Raw genomic sequence first — 20,337 nt, 5'->3', positions numbered from 1 at the left:
GATTTCTTTTGGTGACAGGAAAATGCCAAAGAGGGTAAGGGGTTAATCTAGAGAAAGCACAATGAATTAATCCATAAAAACCCTCCAACAGCAGCAGTGTCTGTTTTTTGCAAAGGATAATTAAATCTATTGTCAACATCTCTGAGGAAGACACACAAGTCGGTGCATAATTGAAGACTTAAAAATGAAATCTGAAACATGGGAACCAAAACTAAAAAGCTTGAGCTGTGCTTGTTCCATTTTTTAATACTTCCATTTAAATACAAATAGTCAAAGTCAATAAGGAAAACACATTATTACAACTCTCAGGGCAAGATTGCAATGGTGTGTTTGAGAGAGAGAATCCTGCTAGGTGGGTCTTACATCTTACATCCACCAAAATATTGAGAGCTGCATAAAAGTAATCAAAATGTAAAAATATTGTTGCAAACTGTATTGGACGAGGCAGGAAGCTTCAGAGTTTTTTGGTAATATCCAAGTCTTGTGTGCATTCTAGGCTCCTTTTGTCAAGATGCAGGAAAAAGGTGCACTTGGCTTAGGAGGCAGGACCAGGAAGGAGGGAGAGTGGGATATTTTATGTATGCTTGAGAAAAACCTGGATGTTCAATGAGAAAATCACTTAGAAAATAATAATTTTCTGATTTACATTTTAGTAACTAATGTTGTCTAAGTAGGTAAAAGGTTTAATATGGGGCCTTGGAAAACTTTAATTTAATGATGAGGGCTTCTTTTCAGCCTGAAAGTTCATGAGGTTCAGCATATGCTTAAGCCTTGTGCTGCACAAAAGCCTTTATCAAGATTGCAGTGTACTTGAGGTTGTATCCAAGCTTGTGCATATTGCAGAGAAAGGGGTTAATCTAAAGAAAACACAGTTAATTAATCCATGAAAGCACTCCAACAGCAGCAGTGTCTGTCTCCTGCAAGTAATGCAGGAACGTGTCTGCCTTAATTGGGCTAAAAGCTTCAGAAAAATCCTATTGTAGGGTATTGAACTTGACAAAATAAAAAGGAGAAGCTGGAAAAGGGAACAGGAGGGGTTTTTGCAAGATGTATGGTATACATCAAATTGTTGCAGAATAGAACTTCTCTTGGTAAAACAATCTCTTTCAAGCAGCTCTGGAGAGATGCCGGAGACAGAGATGGTGACAGCTGGGTTGATCTAAATCAGGTGTGGGCCGTGTGGGAAAAGTTTGGATTTTGGCTCATCTGCTTTCTCTTCCTGTCTTACTCTGCTCGTGCTCTTATCTGGCACAGATAAAATATTAGAACAAGTCAAAACACAGTCTCTTTGTTTTCCTGACTTTTCTCTCCCACTTCCTAAGCTAGAATTTTAAATGTCAGCTTTTCAAAATGTGGCATTTTCAGAGGAGTGTTATAACCTGGATCTTACTCAATGGAAAATGTATTTCCAGTTCAAAGGGTTTTAAAACAGGAAAGGCCAAAACAAATGAAAAAGACTGAGGGAACAGCAGCTGAAGCTCTTCTCTAATTATATTTTCAGTTGTTTCTGTAAGCATCTTCTCTACCTAGAAATTGAAATCTAAATCTTGCATGCCTTAGAAATGGCTCCTTTCCCTGGGTACACTTGTAGACAGCATGAGTTTCATGGCTATGGACAAAATGAAGACAAGAGGAAAAAAAGGTTCATTAGAACACAAATTTTGACACTTGCAGAAATAAGGCTACTCTGAAAGGCTGTCACCGTTTTCATCTTCTGCTGCTGCCTCAAATATGTGCAGGAATATTTCACAACCTGAAACGGGCTTCAACTGCATGACCTTGAATATCCTCAGAGCTGATAAACCCAGCAGGGGCACTATGGTGGCACAGTTTTAACCATGTGAAAAGCTTTTGTCCCAGCAGTATGGCTTTACTGTTCAAACACATCATCTCCTTTTGAGTAAGAAAAACAACTAAAGCCCTAATGATGCTGGACCTGGAGGAACTGGGAGAGTATGGAAGGGTACTTCAGAGATCTCTGTATTTGATCCGAGTCAGCACTGGACTTGAGATAAGATAGTCCCTCTCCGAAAGAGGTTCAGAGGTCATGCATGTTCACTTCTGGCTATGGAAGCACGTCGCATTTGGTGGCTTCTGTTGGCTCAGTCAAACAGACACCCAGTGCAGCCCAAAGCACTGCATCATGTTTGAAGCTGCACATCTTTCAAATAACTCAGGTCAACAAAGGTCATAACTCTGTACTTAAGATCATTTCCCCTGCCACACCTTCAGTCTGGGATTCTCCACAACAGAGCAACACTGTTTTTTTTGTCTCATCTATTTGGAAGCAACAGAGCTTCCAGCAGGGTGCCAGGGCAGTGTTAAAAAAAGCTTCAGTCTATTAAAAGAGAGCGTCTGGGAAAATTTGTTGCTCTTGCCATTATCAGGTATAGCTCTGCTCCTTTTACTTTCCATTCAGGCAAGCCTCCACTATTTCTGCCTTCACAACAAGTTATAAAAAGCCTGAGAGAACGTGAGGAATAGAAAACTTCTGTTACAATTTCCTCTTATAGTCACATGCATTCACATATCTCTTTCTGGTGCGGAAACCTGCCTGATGCCAGCCATTCACACGCCTACCTTTCATTCCAGAAAGGGAATTGGATGTCCAGAGGACTGTTTCTCTCTCAAAGGAAAAGAGGAAAAAAAAAAAAAAAAAGAAGAAAAGAAAATAAAAGGAAGAAGAAACAAACCCAACATAAATCAAATGACCTTTCAGCCAATTCTATGAACTTCCCCCAGCTATTAATTTTCCATCATTCCAGACAGTGGCCACTGCTTCAGTGCACCAGGCTGTGGAGGTGCTCCACAGCAGTAGCCAGCATGTGTGACCGTAGCCAGCATGAGCACCATGCAGAGCCAGAGGGGGATCTCCTAGGCAGTGAGGATGTTGAAAGGTAAGGCAAGATACTGCATCTTACATGAAAGGGAGGGATCTTTAGCAACCATGGTTGTTCGACAGGTCAGTGCAGGCTGTTCCTCTGGTGCATCAGATTTTTTAACTATATTCTGGTCTCTTGGGCACCTCACTGATCCCGTCTCTCAAAAGCAGAACAGAGTCTGTTTCAATCCTTTCTCTTTCACCACAGGGAGACCTCCAGAGATCCCTCATTCAGGTGGATTTTGGAGATGGCATCGCTGTGTCATATGCCAATCTCAGCTCAACAGAAGATGGGATCAAGCACATCTACCAGAACGTGGGCATATTCCGAGTGACGGTGCTGGTGGAAAACAGCCTGGGTTCTGACAGCGCTGTCCTCTACCTGCATGTAACATGTATGTATGTTCATACCCCTTGACAGCTTCTGTTGTTCACAAATTATTACTTGTAGCTAGAAGTGACATTTGGAATTTGGCAGCTGGGTCCAGAGTGGTAGGATAATGATGAGTGTTCACCTGTCCTCCAGACAGACTGTTGATTCCAGACTGAGAGGAAACATAGATTCATTAATGTTGGAAAAGACCTCTAAGATCATCGAGTCCAACCATTAACTTTTGCTTTTTAAACCATGTCCTACCTCTTATTTCGGCTAGTCTAAATTGGGACACCTCAAAGGACTGTCCAGCCCTTGCTGAAATGCACTTTCATTAGCAAGCTTAACACTTCCAGAACAACAAAGACACCCAGGGATGTTTAATGACTTTTAAAAGCCTTGAATTTTATTTTGTGCATGTTTTGCCCTCTGATGAAACACCCACCTCTGGGATGGAAACCAGTGCATTTCAGTGTTTCTGTTGTCATAGAAACCAAAAATCTTTGTATTAAATAGTATTGCAAGAAAAAATATCATCCTGACATTGCTTTTCTGCTGTTTTGGGTTTTTTTTAACATTTTTATACTTTATATGTGTCTGATTTACAACTGAAATGTATCTGAAGTTCTCGGAAAAAATGAACATTGAATTCTTTCCTATTTATTCTAGCACATGGTTATGAAGCCAAAGGGTCAACCTATTTTTTGAAATTCTGTAACATTCCTAATGCAAACATTTGTTTGAGGCCATAATTTTCTTTTTGCAGTGTGGGTTTTTTGTTTATTATTTATATTTCCAACTGTGCGCCTCTGTGCCAGACTAAGTGAGAAAAGAGGAAATTCCAAAACATGAAGTTGTACTTACAGAAATACTGTTTACCCTCTACCAAATTAACTCCACATATTGTCCAGATGATTTAGCACATTGCCTACACTTTACCTCTAGTTTTGGGGTTAGTTCATGCAGCATGAAAGCAGCTGCCTCTTCAGGGTAGGAGAGCAGCTCTTTAGTGGAGCACCGTTGTATCAACAGATGGGAACAGTGGGAGGTATGACTGCGGGAGATAGGATTTTTATGAAGGAGGACTAGAGAAGCAGGAGCAAATATCTCCCTGAATGTCCCCTTTCAAAAACACCTTTGGTTGGCAGGTGTCCAGCCTTCACTCACTCATAGTGTCTTTCTGGTCTACAGCTGCTCTAATTCATTTTATTGAGTCACTGAAGGCTTATGAACCATTTTGATTGTTTAAGCTGTACTAGAAATAAACAATACTCAGATTTGTTTGTGTGACTTAGCAGCTGATAGTGTATGTTTCTATGTTTTGCACAGGTAATGCCAGCAGAGGATTTAAACACTGAGTGATCATTGCAGCCAGGCCCAGATTTTATGTGCCAGACTCCCTGGAGAAGTGACAGCTCTAAGGGATATGTCTCACCTTTCTCTACATGACAAGAATTAGAGACTTAAAACAGGTTACAAATGAGCATGGTGCCACTCAGACTAGCAATAGACTTGCTGAGGACAGAGATGTACAGTAAATCCAGCCTCCTCCAGAGTCTTAACACCCTGATCCACAAAAGCTTCTAAATCCTATTTGAATGCTTGTGTTGCCACTCAGCCCTCTGCTGAGTACTCTGCTTGGGGTGTTGGAGCTTGGCCTTTGGGGAGTTCTGCAAAGATATCTGTCCTTAAGTTAGACACACACACACTGTATTGTAAGATCTGCAGAAAAGCAGTGTGCAGCCTGACCATCCAGAGTTTTGGGAAGGGCTACAGACTGGGTCATCCTTCATTACGGGGTTAATAAATGAATGTTTGCAGTCAGGTCTGGGACTTCCAGCACCTTCCCTATCTGTGGCCAGCACTTTTCCTGCAGGAAAAAGCTGCAGGCACCAAACTTCAGTGCTTGTGATCTCAAAGATAAAAGTAAAGCCTTCATCCCATGGTCTCCTCATCCTGCTGCAGCATGTGGCCAGTGCACAGAAGCAGCACCTTTCCTGCAGTTGGCCCAGAGATCCAGAAATGCAGATTATTGTGAGACAGGAGCATTTTGAGTGGCATGGACAATATAAACTGTTGTGTGTAAACTGCTCAAGCCAACAGCCTGTCTCTTAGCTGTCCTGACATGTCAACATTTGCTTCTGGAAAGTTAGTTATGGATTTGCCTGGATGCTTCAGAATAACATTGCCTGTGCAAGTGAGACTTTTGAGAAGCTTCTCTCTTTCAGCTGTCTGGAGCTTGCACACAGTTTTTTTTTTCCTGATACAGGTGAAAGCCTGTAGCCTCCATGGCCCTGCATGAAGTTCACAAATTAATTTTCTTGAATCCTCTTCAAAGTTACCTGGGAGAAAGCAGTCTCCTACAGGGAAGGCCTATCCAGAGTGAGCTATCCCCATCTGCTGGCCAGATAACAGCTCAGCTTTTCAGCCTCCTTGACCCAGCTGTGCTGGGAAATGCTCAGGCAGAATTGGGTTGCTTGAGCCATTCTTCCATATTCCTTCCTAGCCAGCATATGGGGGAAGGTCCAAGGAGGTGCTGGGCACTCTCTGCTGTGCAGGCTCATTTGACATCTGTTCAGAGCAGTGATGCAGTTATGTTGGAGTGCATCTGACTTTTCATGGGCTCCATCATTACAGTTGCCACTGCATTAAGCTGGGGAAATTGCTGTTTTTCAGGTCTTAGGGTCTTGCTGACAGCAGGAACAGCCTGGTGATGGAAATGGAGCTGAGCAGGAGGATGCCATTGAAATCATAAGGGTGAAGTTGCGGCATCTCATGAATTTTCAAGTGTTGACTGCTGCTTATGAAAGGCAAAATAAGCCATGGTCTCATGTATAGCAGGCTTTGGTGAATCTGATAATGGATAACTTAACTGGGCTGCTTCATGTTAAGCAATGGCTGTGTCTACAACCCAGAGAAAGATGCATTTCAGTAATAGATCAGGAACATTGCTCCTTTTTCTGGCATTGTTTATACAGTCTGATTTCGGAGATTTTTTCCCTCTCTCTGCCTATGGTGTTACACAGGATGCTTTCTCCATAGTGTGTGGAGTTCATTTAGGTTGAAAAGCAAGGTCTAACTGGTGATTCATGCATGGGATGTATCCTGAAAGATCCTCCCTGGAAATAAAATTCTCTGGCAATGCATCTCAACCCCATATGAACAATGCAAGGCTGTGGCTGTGGTTCTCATCACTGGGGTGCTCACAGATAGAGGACATGCAGATGTGGCCTTAATTTGTTTAAGGAACCCATGTCCCCATGTTACCTGAGGTTTCTTTATTTTTCTTTCCCTGTCACACAGGACAATTGCTTTGTTCTCTTAGTGAACAGTCAGAACACATTTAAAAAATAATCTATAGAACAAGATTTAACAACAAAGGCCCATCTGTTTCCAGAAAGATGGGAAATGTGTAACCCTGGGCATAATGTCACTTGTCGAATGAATTATGTTCTGTTTATACTGAAGAAATAAAGGAGTTTATTGGTGAAAAGGAGGGAGTATAAGGTAACATTAAAATGCAGACACTCAGTGAATAGCTGCCTTCGGAAAGAGTTTCTGCTGAAGTTGACCAAACTTAGCAGTTTTCAAGCAGAGATGCTTCATGTCTGCTGAAGCCATTTGTCCTGCATGTTCTTATGTCTTCCCAGGGAAGGCCATATTCACACAACAGGGCTCTGTTGTTAAAGTCATATAAGTTCCTCACTATATGACATTCATGCAGTACAGAGTCCCAAGTTTTTCAGCTCCAGGTGCAGGGGTGGCTCCTCTTCTCTGAGGAACAGATTTAAGCCTTTGTCTCTAGAAATGGTACCAAGCCAAAACATTCCGTCATGTCCCATGGTGATTCAGGGAAGACTTTTGGTGGCTATCCTACCCAGGCTGACTTTTCAGATGGAGGGAGGACTCACCTGCTGCTTCTGTTTCTGCAGGCCCCTTGGAACACGTTCACTTATCTCTACCCTTTGTCACCACGAAGAACAAGGAGATCAACGCCACAGCAGTGCTGTGGCCAAGCCAAGTGGGAACACTCACTTATGTCTGGTGGTTTGGGAACAGCACAGAGGTTTGTATTCCTGATTGACTGAGATCAAAATAATCCTGGAGGAGCTCTCTGACAGAAGAGGAAAGGAGAGGGGGATGTGGGAATGCTTCTATGTAGCCATCTATGCAAGAAAATTAGAAAACAAAGATTAAGATACTAATGGTTCTTTGAGGTACCAACTAAGTAGTGCTTTGTGTTTGTAGCTGTGACTTAGCTGCAGGGTTTATTGCTATTTCATGCAAGCTGCCAATAGCTTTTTTCCTTAATTCCATCCAAGGTGAACATAGTTAAACAAAATCTGGAAGAGTTTCTACTGTTTTTCTTCACCCTCCTTTCTTCAGTAACAAGAAAAAAAAGTAGGGGCTTTGGCAGGTTTTTTTAGGAAAATAACCTTTCAAGCTGAACCTGTTTTAATACCTGGAACTGACCTATGCTGAGCTCCAGCACCCTATGCTAAACCACATGTGCAAAAGGACCTTTTGACTACAGGTGGATGAAATGGTTCCCAACACACTTCCCTGCCCCTGGGCTCTGCTTAGATATGAGAGTATCATCCATCACATTCTGCTGCCTCTGTGCTTGCAGTCTTGGTAAATCTTCACAGACATTAACACTATTACTTCACATAAATTTGTGGCTGAAGTACCCAGAAACCCTAATTAGTTTGTGAGGGGAGAAGTTGTCATGGATTTTGTAGAGACAAGAGGGACCTTCATAATCACACATGGTTCTCTTCTGTGTAATGCAGCTTGGAGAGTTTGATCAGTTCCTTCTGCTTTATTTAACTCTTTGTGACTAAGGCAGAACCTGACTTTTTGTTGTTTTGCATTAATAATTTTCCTCAGATGATAGGAAATGCACTCTTCTCCTTCTGACCATCTCCTCCAACTATTTCCCCACAGCTAATTATCCGGAGCTTTGAACTCATGCACTGTGTTTGTAGTCTGAATTTATCTAGTCTGGGATTCAAGCTGTTAGATCTTGTTACGCCTTTTTGTGTAGATTAAAGAACTCTCTGTACTATCAGCAATCATCTCCCCCTAGAGGTACTTACAGGCTGTGATTGTCACCTTTTAACCTTCCCTCTGATCTCCTAAACTTGTAAGTGATCAGGGTTGGTCTAATTCTGTTCTCATTGAAGTGAGAGTTTTACTCTAGACTACAATGGCAACAGTTTGACTTAATATTGGGTGCTTTGAAGATCTCACCCAGAGTTTATTAATAAGTGAAAAGAGAAGTTAAGGCAGAGACTGCTGGAGGACACAACTCATTGATAATTGGTTGATTGAGAGGACATAGGTCTAAAGGGATCTATGTCCTCTCAAGGATCAGCAGTTAACAAAAACGATGTCTTTGTATCTAAGGATAACATGGAACAGCAACTGTGAAATCTTAATTTGGCTGGTTCTGTGACAACCCCCTTCAGTCACCTTAAACAAAGCACTTAACTAGATTTGGGAAAGGAGGGTGATACTGGAGCAAGGAGTGTTGCAGGCCTTTATATCAGGATCTGGGCCTCTCTGGGGAGTGAGCAAAGATGGGCATTTTAACATGGGTTCCAGAACAACCAACATAAGTGGAAAGGAAGCACTGGAATCTTAACACATAGCTCCTTTGGAAATTATAGGTACCTTACTTTGAGCTTCAGGAGGACATTCCTGTCTGGGATTTGTGTGCCCTCTCCAGGAAATTAGCTGCCATGTCACAGGGCCCCTCCTGAGTCTGAAATTTCCAATCTGGAACTAACTCCCCAAACCATCCCAATAGGTTAGAGAGCCAAACTCATTTTTGCTCTTCCTTTCCAGCCAAATTAACTGAATTTTGCCTTTTATGATGTATTTGCAGCCACTGATCACATTGGAAGGGAGCATCACATTCACATTTTCTGTGGAAGGGATGAACACCATCACCGTTCAGGTCTCAGCAGGAAACACCATTCTTCAGGACACAAAGACTATTGCAGTGTATGGTGAGTTCTTCCCCTTTTATTTCACACATGATTCTCCATAGTCAACATTTAGAGAGCCAGGTTAGCTGGCAGCAGCAAGAGGTCTTTATTCCAGGATGCTTTGAGTGAGATTATAAATTGAATTCCAGTGTTACCAGTTCAGTGTAATATCTCTGAAGGCCACTGACTGACATTAGTGCAGACTGACATGATTGCAGAACATTGATCTCCTTCCCAGAGCCCTTTTCATGTGCTCTATCACTATTTGATCATCCTACATGATTGTCAAAATGTTAGTTTGTTTTGCAAGCTGGTTTTCCCCCTTCTTGGCCAGCAGAGGCCTCTTAACTCACACAAAAGCTGCTCAGCTTGAAAGATAAATCAGTGCTGCGTGCTGCAGTTCTGCACAGAAATCTGTACTGATTTGACATTGTTCTCATTCATCAGAAGCAGTCATGGCACACAAATACCATATAGTGTAGATGGAGCCTAAAGCTCACTGGGAATCCCAGTTTTAGCTGACAGTGATCAATGTGGGCACCTCTGGTAACAGCAACAGAGATTAAGTACATTTTCCAAGGGTAGTCCTCTCCCCACATTTATCCCTGTCGCCTTCTAGTTAAGATCTCTGGGGTTTGGGGCACATCTATGAGAGTCCAATCACAGCTTCCTTCACAGGGAAAAAAACTTGCTCCAGAAGTCAAAATGAAGGTAACATTTCATTTACATTCCCAACGCAGCTCCCTTTGCAGTGCTATTCATCCACTCAAGTAAGGACTGATCACCTTTTTCAGTTCCAAGACACTCAAGTAATGAACGTCCCAGATTCTCCACGTCTCTCAGTGAGTCTCTCGGGCACACTGCTGGATTCTCTCTCAGTCCGTGCACCATCTGCAAATTGATTAAGCAAAACATGAGCTGCGCCCGGTTTCATAAGGACCCTTCATTTGGCATTAAGGCATTTCAGTCTTTACTGACCACTCTGTCATTGTATCTGCAGAGAAGTTTCAGTCCCTGAGGTTATCATTCTCTCCGAACCTTGATGACTACAACCCAGATATCCCAGAGTGGAGAAGGGACATCAGCAGAGTAGTCAAGAGAGCTCTGGTGGAGGTAAGCTGTGTGCATAACATTTGTCACAAGGGCTCTAATTCCTGATTTGTTCCTTCACTAGGACTGGGTCAGCTGTTCTCTCAAGGTGAATCTTTCTTTCCACCACCCAGAAATGGAGAACAGACAGTTTGAGGCCAGCATCCTAAATGTTAGACAGGTTGAAATGATCTTATCCTATGATGATCTGGTGCTTAGAGTCAGCCTTCAGTGTAAAGCAATGCAGTTCTAATGGAATTGCAAATATGCTGTAGAAAACTTAGGAGACCAAAAATTAAACCATTTTTACTACACAGAAGAGCACTACAGCAAGTGTTTTAAGTCCTTCATATAGCATGAGGCTCACAGGGCAGGATTGGATACTGGTTTTCCCATCAACACTATAGAGAAGCTCTGAAGTTGTTTTTTAACTATGGAACAGAATGTCATAAAAATATTCTAGTGTGACTGAAGATTTGGATTTGAAATTGAGGAGGTAAGAAGAGTTAGAAGAGACAGCTGGGGTTTCTCAGCTCAGTAGAAAAATAGTGCAAGCAATTGTTTGAAATAGTGTTTCTGCTTCTTTAAATCAAAGATACTCTGGTTTGGAAAGGACACAAGGCTTGTCGGTGTTATTAAGAAAGCTTATATGTTATTTGTGACATCATCTGTGTAAAAATTCTAGAAAAACACTGCATACTAATCAGGTGCACAAACTTGTCTGGATTGTTTCTGAGATTTTGTTAAAAGAGAGGAGGAAAGAGAAAAAAAGAGTGTTTTTCTGGAGCTTGATCTTCTGACATATTTATGTCTGTATCAAGTATTCAAGGATCCATTTATCTTCAGGATGAATTTTCAGAATATAAACATCTCGATAAAACAAAATCAAGCCATAAAAAAAGAATTGTAAAACCACAGTACCAAGGCTACATTTCAAAAGCAGAGCAGTGAAAACACAGTCTTTCTGTTATTTGATTAAAAAAATAAAAATTGATAGCTAATTATCCATCTTTATATAGCTAAATGATTAACCTTAAACAAGCCTTTGTGAGAAGTTCCTGTAAAAATTAAAGATAAACCCAGTAGATTTCTATAGCAATTAAGAAAACGGTATAAAAATGAGTCAAATAACTAAATAATTCAATAGGAAATTATAGCTGTGCTATAGAATTTTTATGAACTTTTATTATGTATTCTTATTACAGAATAACATCAGACTTGGATAAAATTCTGCATACAAAATTATGGTTCTGTACTAAAATCTGATCTTCACTCTGAGTAGGGATAATTTCATATTATCACAAAATATCCTATTTCGTGTTTTGATCATAATTATTTGCTCGCATCATTGATTTTCTGACTTCTGTCTCCCACTTTTGAAAAAAAAATTGTTCCCAGCCTCCGAAAATGGAGGAAATACTGTGTCTTTTTCATGACATCTTAAAGCAACCTCTTAGGCAAGCACAAATAATGCAAGCTCTGGCTTCACAGAATACTCTGAAAGAATATAAGAGACTTTTATATATTGATAGTTTTTTTTTTCCTTAATCCACATTACAAAACAAAGCAAAAAAAAAAAAGGTAACAAAGACACGTGCTTTTCCTTGGTGTGTGGTGGAGGGGAAGGGTTCCCTTTTCATTACTCCACAGGGTTTTCCCCCGACTGTCAGCAGTCACACTTGGGTTATCCACAGGACAAGCTCAGAAAATGGTGATTTGTAGTCAGTTTTGCTCACCCCTTGTCCTGCATCCACCATTTTCTCCAATGAGCACCTCCTCCAAGTCTTTGCTCCTGAACTACAAGGGAGAAGAATTCCTGAGATTTAGGTCCAGTTAGTGTCTGAGAGGCTTCCAAGTCCTTACTGCAAGGGAATCTCTGTGGTGCATCTGTGATCTGTTCTTACATCTGAGGGCGCTTTCTTCCACCGCTTTAAAAGTGACCAACTAAATTCAGCACTTGAAAGCTTCAGGCTAAATCAAAACCTTGAGATTTAAGTGCATTTGGTGGATAATTCACAACAGAAAGGCAGTGGAGGAAGATTCGTCAAATTATGTTTCTCCTTCCTTTGGCTAACAGAACTTCCTGAGGGCCAAACTGAGTCCTTTTCTGGATAGTAACTTCACAGTCTGGTTGTATAGTGTCATGGTAGCATCAACTGAAATGCAAGACCAGAGGTCACCCTGGTAGTAATGCCTGTAGGGTACTTTTTTTCTGAATTTTGTCCAATATGTCAAAACTAGGGATATTAAAGTCCTAACTTAAAAATTTCAGCCAACAAGACGTACGAGATATACCCTACATGGTGTAAGTACTGTGATGCCTTAACAAAGAAGCTCTCAGCACTCAGTGCCATCCACACTGTTTCTGTCTCCATTGTTTGTCTGTGTACCAGGCTACAGGTATTTCCAGCAAGCACGTTCTGGTTGCAGTGCTCCCTGGCCTGCCCACATCTGCTGAACTCTTCATTTTACCATATCAAGATCCCACAGGAGAAAAAAAAAGAACAGCAGCAAACCTAGAGCAGGTATTGTTTCCATTACTTGGAGAAGTGTTTGTTAATGCATTTCTGTGTGTGTGTATATGTATATGAGATATATATATATATATATATATATGTATGTATATGGGATTTGTATATGGTTAGAACTGATAATTATGGTAGAAATGAATCTGATTCACTGGGGTACATGTTACACATGTTACATCCTCTTTGAGGGGGGGGTTGTGTTTTTGTTTGCTTTGGGGGTTGGTTGGTTAATTGGTTGGTTTGGGCAGTTTTCTTGGTGGTGGTTTTATTTTTCTCCCCAACACTGGAAACAGGCTTTGGAGCTTTGTTTACAAGTTTAGATGCCCACTTGTGGTCCGTAAGTAATGTTAATTTGGCATAAATCTGTATGATGTCATGTCTCTCCCTTAGAAGTCCTTTTTACTTCATGGAAGCAGGAAGAAACCAGGAAGGATTTAGGGGATGATTCCTGCCAAAAGGAACTGTGGAGTAGCTTCATAAAGCAAAGCTTATGACACTGTCAAGAGTCTAGAAAGCACTGGAGGACAGAGCTGGGTGGTAAACCCAGCCAGTTCAGAACTTCATTAAGTTAAGGCACAGGGATGGGGCTGGACAATCTGCCTGCCCTCTTGATGATGCTGGAAGTGGGGCTGAGCTACTGTGGATTGTTTGTGAACAGCTAAAGCAGGTTATGATGATTAAAGGACTGTGTCGCCCTGCAAACCCAAAAGGTCCTACCAACCAGATGGGCCTAGCAGGATTGTAACTAAAAGATAAAAACACTGTGCTGGGCAAAAATCCTGAAATGTCGTAGAATTATACAATTGTTAAGGTTGGAAAAGATCTCTAATTCCATCAACTTCAACTGATAACCTAAAACTACCATTTGTCCCACTGAACAATGTCCTCTTGTGCCTCCTTTGCTGTCTCTCAGCTTATTAGTTCAGATTTCAGAGGCAAAGATAACTGGTCCTGAGGCATTACTCCCTCAGGCCTCTCCATACTCCATGTCCATGGCTCAAGCCATGTTAACTTAGCAGTGAGCCTCAAACCTCCAAGTCACCCATATTCTTAAGCTTTCCCTTGCTCAGCATTCCTAGCTGTCATCTTTCCTTTTGACAAATGACTTTCTTCTGCAATTTTCACCACCCATGTAATAAACAAAAAATATGGAGACTTACTGCTCTGCAAAATCTTTCCTTCCTTTTCTCCTTCATTTCCCCTTCTCCTCGCTTCCTTCACAAATTGGCAAGGAAGCCAGTCCATAAACTTTCAAATTTACATCTGACCCAGCTCCCCTCCAGAACTCAGCAGCTTACTCTTTCTCCCTCTGTTTATGCCTCTCTTTTTCTCTCCTATAAAACCAGAGTCTTTGTGGCTGTGGAGAAAGGAAGCCCTGGAAGTGCTCTCATGGCCCTTTTTATGGACAAGAAATGTCATTTTCAGTGTAATTCCATCAACATCTCTGGCATCCTGCAGGGTCCAAATGGTAATCTTTGGAGGAGAGAGAAACTATTTGCAGCCAGCTCTTTCCTGTGGCAAAGGATCTTCCCTGCTTCCTTCAGGATGGCCAGAATGTTTTTTTTTCCGGTCTGTGGGTCCTGCATTCCCCTTCCTAGTAACTCTAGTAGAAAATGGTGTTGCTTTCAGTGAGAACTGTCCAAGGGCCACAAAAGGTGTCTCTGCCCTCTGCTCTGACATGTATTTTGATACTGCTCCTGTTTTGTCATCCATTTTGTCTGTGATCCTTCATTGTGCCTTTCCCAAAGTGTTTCAGAGCTCTTTCAACAGCCTCTCCCCGTGCTTGAAATCACTGGTATGAGTACTGGAAGCAGATGTTTTTGATGGCTACAGCTTAAGTTGCTTCTGGGGTACTTCTGATTATAGTGCTCTTTTCTGGTAGAAGTCTGTTTTGTGCTCATGGGCAAGGAACAAGCTGTTCAAAGGCACGCATGTGAGTTTGCCAGTTTGCAGGTGAACACCCAAAGGACTTACAGTTCTGAATTATTTTTTCTAATTTAGAAGAGAAACTTCAAAGTATACCAGGAATAAAACGGGAATAGTTTGCACAAGTACTGCAATGGAATAAGGTTCCTTAAGGAAGCACTTTATTATAGAGATTCCTTTCTTCATGAGCTAGACCACTGTTCTGCTATGGGTAACAGTGAGGGGGGTATGTGGTTTCATGGACCTTCACATTTACCAGTTAATCTCACTCATATTTAATAACCATGGGAGGCTTACATTTTGCTCTTTCCACTTGAGGTGGGTTAAGCTGTTCTGTTTTTATCTGATACATATTCATTTGGCTTTGTAAACATACTTTTAGGTCTCTCTGTCCAGTCACTCTGTGGTCTCTAGGTACATAACTCCCATTGACTTCAGAGGCACTTAGATGTCCACTGTCCCTTGAAAATCCAGGTCTTGGTTTCCCATTTGTCAAAGTCAGTAACACTCCTTTGTGCCCCTCATATTTTATGAGTCTGAACACAGTAGGCCATGAATTTTTGGATACAGTAGTAGTAGGACTGCGGTAGTGCCTCACTTGAAAAATGTACATTTCCATGCAGTTTTCCATTAGGGCAGTGCATTTGTGTCTCATGCTCTCTTTGAGACTGTGGTTAGATGAAAAATGTCATTTTCCACCTGACTTGATGTATCACTTTCATACAAGTGTCCCAAATTATTTTTTTTCTTGTATACATTGAATCAGTTATTGTCATATCTGTTTGCATTTAGAAATATGAACTCTTCATTCCTAATATTTTCCATGGGAGACTAAAGTATCTTTGAAAAGTCTGACTGCTGTTGAAAGCTGAAAAAAGCTGCTACATGTGAGTCTGGGGAAGTATTCTCCATGTGCAACATAGGACAATTCCACCTAATACATAACTACAAGAAAAGTGCTTGATCCACTCCACTTTAGTCAGTGCAAAGTTAATCTTCACAGTTTCCTGAAAAATCAAAAGGCCTTTTTATCCTGCAGAATCCCAAAAAACATTCGCAAAACCTTTTATGACCAGAGTATTGTGATTTTCCTTTTTTTTTTTTTTTTTAATTTGGGTCACTTGATTGCTCTGCTTGATTTAACAGTAGCTGAGGACAGACTGCCACCCTATTTAAAAATGTAGAAATAATTGGCAGTTGTCAAACACTGGTCTTTGATTTGCATGCTATGACTGCAACAACACTGAAATATCCCAAATCTTGCAAAAACAGGCACACAGAATTGCCACTGGCCACTTGGCCTGGAATGCAGTTGTTACACCATCTTCATGGATGGACTTGGTGAATTTGATGGTTACAGAATTCATATCTGCCACTTCAAAAGCACAAAATTCTTTCTCTTCAGTGAAAGGCAAATCTCTAATTAGTAACATTTCAAGAAAATGAGTTATTTTTAGCACAAATCCAGTTCAAAAGGAATGCTCAGTAGGAAAATATTCTACTTAAAATTCAGTAGAGGGCAGTTACAATTGCTCAGTTTATTTCAGTGTATGGTTTTACTCAATAGGAGAATTCTGAGAGGTTATCTTTTTATTTATGCATTTGACAAATTATCTTCTTGCCAGGTTGTTTGCTAGTGTCAAGCATAACAAATGCATCTTCTTTGAGTCAAATTAAATGGAAGCAGAAGGTACATGAGAATTCTGAAGTGATGTTTTCATATCAAGTAAAGGTTTCAGTGTTATCCTGAATTTGTGTTTAGTTCTACATTTGCGTGCTTTTCACTGGCCTATTCAAAATTAATGTAAAATAATGCAAAACAGGGGTAGGAGCAAATAGGTAATGGCATTTGAGGCCCTTAATCTTTTCTCTGAGAAGAGCTCTCAGCAACATAGCAGGATGGAGACTTTGGTAAATGGTAACATCAGCTGGTTGGTAGCCAACTGTACTCAACACATTGCAGCTGTGGCCAGTATCTGTATCCAGCCAAAGAGATGGGAAATGACATGGATGACTGAATATCAAATATTGAATATCAAATGGACAGTGATGAACTGCAGAGATTTAATACCTCTTGTGAATTTAAAACCATTGTGAGTGACATTCAGGAAGCCTGTAAGCATATATCTCTTGGGATTCTTTCCTTAAAGCAGATTTAGTTTTACATCTGCTTCTTTGTAGCTGATGGAGCTTCTATCTTACTTTATAGTTTGGGGTTTTCTTTCACCCACCCTCCTAAGCTTTAGTGTTTCAGCACATTTGCTTTCAGTACTTTTCTTTTCTCTGAATGTATTTCAGGTGTGTCCATCAGCCCAATATTTTTAGCAACAAGATCATGACAGCGAAAGCCTTCAAATCTTACAGAAAATTGTGACAATCAGTCCTGGAAATTAAATTCCAGGAAGAGGTTGATATATGGGGTAAATCATCTGATGTTTACTAGGAGAGGTTTTTTTAATATCTGTACCTTTGAATGATGATGAAGTCTTCCACTGGGTACTTAGGGGAGGTTGGGCCAGTATTAAGAAGTAAAGGCAGGTGAGGAGAGAACAGAATAATGTGAACCAAAAGACCTTGTACCAGGGGCTTTTTTTTCCTTAGCCAGCTTTTCCTGATAGCTGCTTGTGTGCTGTAGGAGAGGCTGTGTGTGTCTCTTGTCTTAATATCTTTAACTCCTGCCACATGACTATCAGCCCTCTCTCCCTCTCATCTTTTGCTCAGTGTACAGAGCAGCCCTTAATTCTCAAGACTGTTTTTGGTTGCCTTTGTTCATCAAAAATGGATCCTGGCTTTTATGTCCAGGTTGTCTTTGGGTTCATATCTCCTGGTCCATTCTTGTCGCAGAGTAACCACAGAAATATCCTCTGCCTCATGCTCTCACAGTGTCCCTGGATCCTCAACAGCAGCTTGAATTTAGCATCTTTCATTAAAGATCTGAAGATATTCCTGCTGGACTCAATAAGTCAATAAGTCTGTGCTCTTTCCAGTGCTAAGGCAAGCGAGCTTTAGAGGCCCCATGTGAAGTGTCCAAGTTTATCCAGGGCAAGTGGCACAGTTTAAAGTAATCCACATTGGCCCTGACTCCTGCTGCACTTTCCCAATGCTGGTTCAAGTTGCTTTCCCCCAAATCAATGTGCATAATTCTTTCCTTAGTTGTTTATTGATTTGCTCAATGAATTGAATAGAAGTGTAGCACTCATTAGTTGAGATCTTTACACAGTATCTATGAAATAATCAAGATTCTTAGCTAGTGCATACTGGCACAGTTGTATCACATTCAATTAATCTAAACTAATTTACACCAGGGGTTTCAAAAGTCAGTAGAGGCATGGGAAAATGCCCTTCTCAGTGATAATTCTGCTTCTTGGTGCACATGGTTCTTTTAAAGTCCTAAATCTGAAAAAATGCTAAGAGAAGCCAAATTAATTTTTGTTTTGTTCCATTTTTAAATTGGAATATCTTTTTTTTTCTATTCACAAATTGTCTGTTATTATTATTCATTATGTGTCCTTTGATGAAAAATGATATATGAAGAATAGTTCCTATTACTGAATTATTTTTGCACATCATGCTTAATTCTGCAAATGAAGCAGATAAAGTCAATGAGGCTCAGTTAAAGACCAAAACTAATTCTGAAAGCTAATTATTTTCACAAGAGAGACTCTTGAAGACTATAAATTAGGAGGTTGCTATTCTAAGAAGTTTTGTCTTCAGCTGAGTTAGTTGCATCTCCAGGAGGGAGAGATGAAGAGGGAGAGGCCTGAGGCCAACCTGTTCCCTAGCTGAAGGTCTGGCTGTTCAACTGGAGTTGCATTGCTATTTTTGAAACAGGTCAAAGTACTTTGATGTTTCCTTTTCTGCTTTTTAAACCGAAATGCATCCATGGTATCACTTGAGTGCAGAAATAAAGGGAAGAACAAACCCCAAAATGTTTACCATTGAAATCTTTTTATTGAACTGAGATCAGCCGTTTTGTGGAAATTTACTTCAAAGACACTTTATTGATATTGTAAACAAATTATACAAGTCAGAACCACTCCTAGATTAAAGTCTGATAACTGAGCTAGAAATAGACTTGATAGAGTTAAGAAAGGCAGGAGAATCTCTTCTCCAATCTCAAAGCAAATGTCCTGACTGACCTTCCAGTGCACAGGTCCCCTTGGGACCATGTGAGGACCACAAACATTGCCAGGTCCAGCTTTAGAGAGCAGTGTCCAATCCCAAAGTGAATTTGGCCCTTGAGGTTTATGTGAGCTGCTCACTGACCTCAAATACTGGCTTTTGTAAGCCATTATGTATGGTTTCTATTTCAGATAATTTTTAGGAGTACAGAAAATGCATTTTCACTCTGTATGTCTGTTTTGAAAAGAATCTTGTTTTCCACATAAAGAAAAATGAAAATATTGTACCAAACAAGCAAACATTTTAAAAACATGTCTGAATGCATCTGTTCTTCCCTCAGAAGTGTGTGTCAGGAATCTCCAGAGCTGCCCGAGGAAGGCAGATGTTTGATTCTCACTAGAACTTCTGGCACTTTTGAAGATCTTGGGCTGTTACTCACTTTTTTCACTTGTTCAGATTCCACAAAGACTGAGGCAAAAAAAAAAAAAAAAACAACCAAAAAACTGTACACAAAAAGCCACTGGGAGAACATGTATTAATCGAGCCAAGGAAATATGCTTTATTCTCTGAGCAGAATGAACAGTTCTGCTGCCAGTTTTGACACTTTGTGTGTAGTCTCGGAACAGTTACGGCTGTTTCAAGCCTCTGCTGAGACACTGATGGTCTCAGGCACAAATGATTTTAGTCTGAGATGAATTTGTACAGGATGTGGTACAATCAAGTCCTCATTCATAATCAAGTAAAAATGCAATGCAGTAATAATAAATTTCTGTTGTGACTCCTTCTTTCTCTCGTTCTTCCTTTTCCTTACCACTTACCCTCACTGCCTCTCTCCTTCCTGTTTTTCCTTTCCATGGGCCCTCCAGAGAGGAATACTTGTTAATGTCTCTCTCACATACATCTTTCCTGCTGCGAGGCAGCCACAGCACCCCTCAGCTGCTGTTTTGCCTCTTCACTCAGTGCCACAGGAGCCCTCAGGCAGGCCAGGGGAGATCTCACTGTCCCTTCAAGTCACTAGTGCCCAACCAAGTCTCTTGTACCTTCTCATGCTGACTTTCTCCAGATTCTCCCATTCTTCCATTTCTTGCCCAAATTCTTGAGGAAGCCATTCTCCAGTACTACACAGCAACATTTGCTAGCTGCAGACTCAGCTATGTATCACACTAAGCCTCTGTTTGTATAGAAGGCATCATGTATGTTTTTTACCTCTGCATTTCCCTGCCATCTTGTGCAGCTATCACAGTGCATTGAAGAGGAATGGTACAATGTGGTTGGCTATTTTCTTTAGTTTACTGTCTTGTATTTGTTTTTTTCTTTTACTTTTTTTTTTTTTTTTTCAGAGGCTCAGCTGCCCAGCAGCATCAGAGCAGAAAGGAAAATTCCTACAGGGTTGTGGAAGAGAGCTGTTAAGTTTTGTTCAGGACT

The 20,337-nt window shown here is 40.8% G+C and overlaps 1 protein-coding gene across 4 annotated transcripts in view; it reads left to right on the top strand.

Moving 5' to 3' along the window:
• The window catches only part of LOC138112860 (VPS10 domain-containing receptor SorCS1-like), a 270,350-nt gene that overhangs the window by 240,957 nt on the left and 9,056 nt on the right, over positions 1-20,337 (top strand). For all 4 annotated transcript variants that reach the window (XM_069020456.1, XM_069020453.1, XM_069020454.1 and 1 more), the window contains 5 exons: positions 3,090-3,276; positions 7,187-7,320; positions 9,145-9,268; positions 10,248-10,360; positions 12,730-12,861. In XM_069020456.1, coding sequence (XP_068876557.1) covers positions 3,090-3,276; positions 7,187-7,320; positions 9,145-9,268; positions 10,248-10,360; positions 12,730-12,861 — 690 coding nt within the window. The remainder of the gene's footprint in view (positions 1-3,089; positions 3,277-7,186; positions 7,321-9,144; positions 9,269-10,247; positions 10,361-12,729; positions 12,862-20,337) is intronic.

The sequence above is a fragment of the Aphelocoma coerulescens genome, chromosome 6 (genome assembly GCF_041296385.1).
Source record: "Aphelocoma coerulescens isolate FSJ_1873_10779 chromosome 6, UR_Acoe_1.0, whole genome shotgun sequence".
Taxonomy (NCBI): Eukaryota; Metazoa; Chordata; class Aves; order Passeriformes; family Corvidae; genus Aphelocoma; species Aphelocoma coerulescens.
Note: the sequence above shows the minus strand (reverse complement) of the source record. Positions and strands in the feature narration are given on the sequence as shown.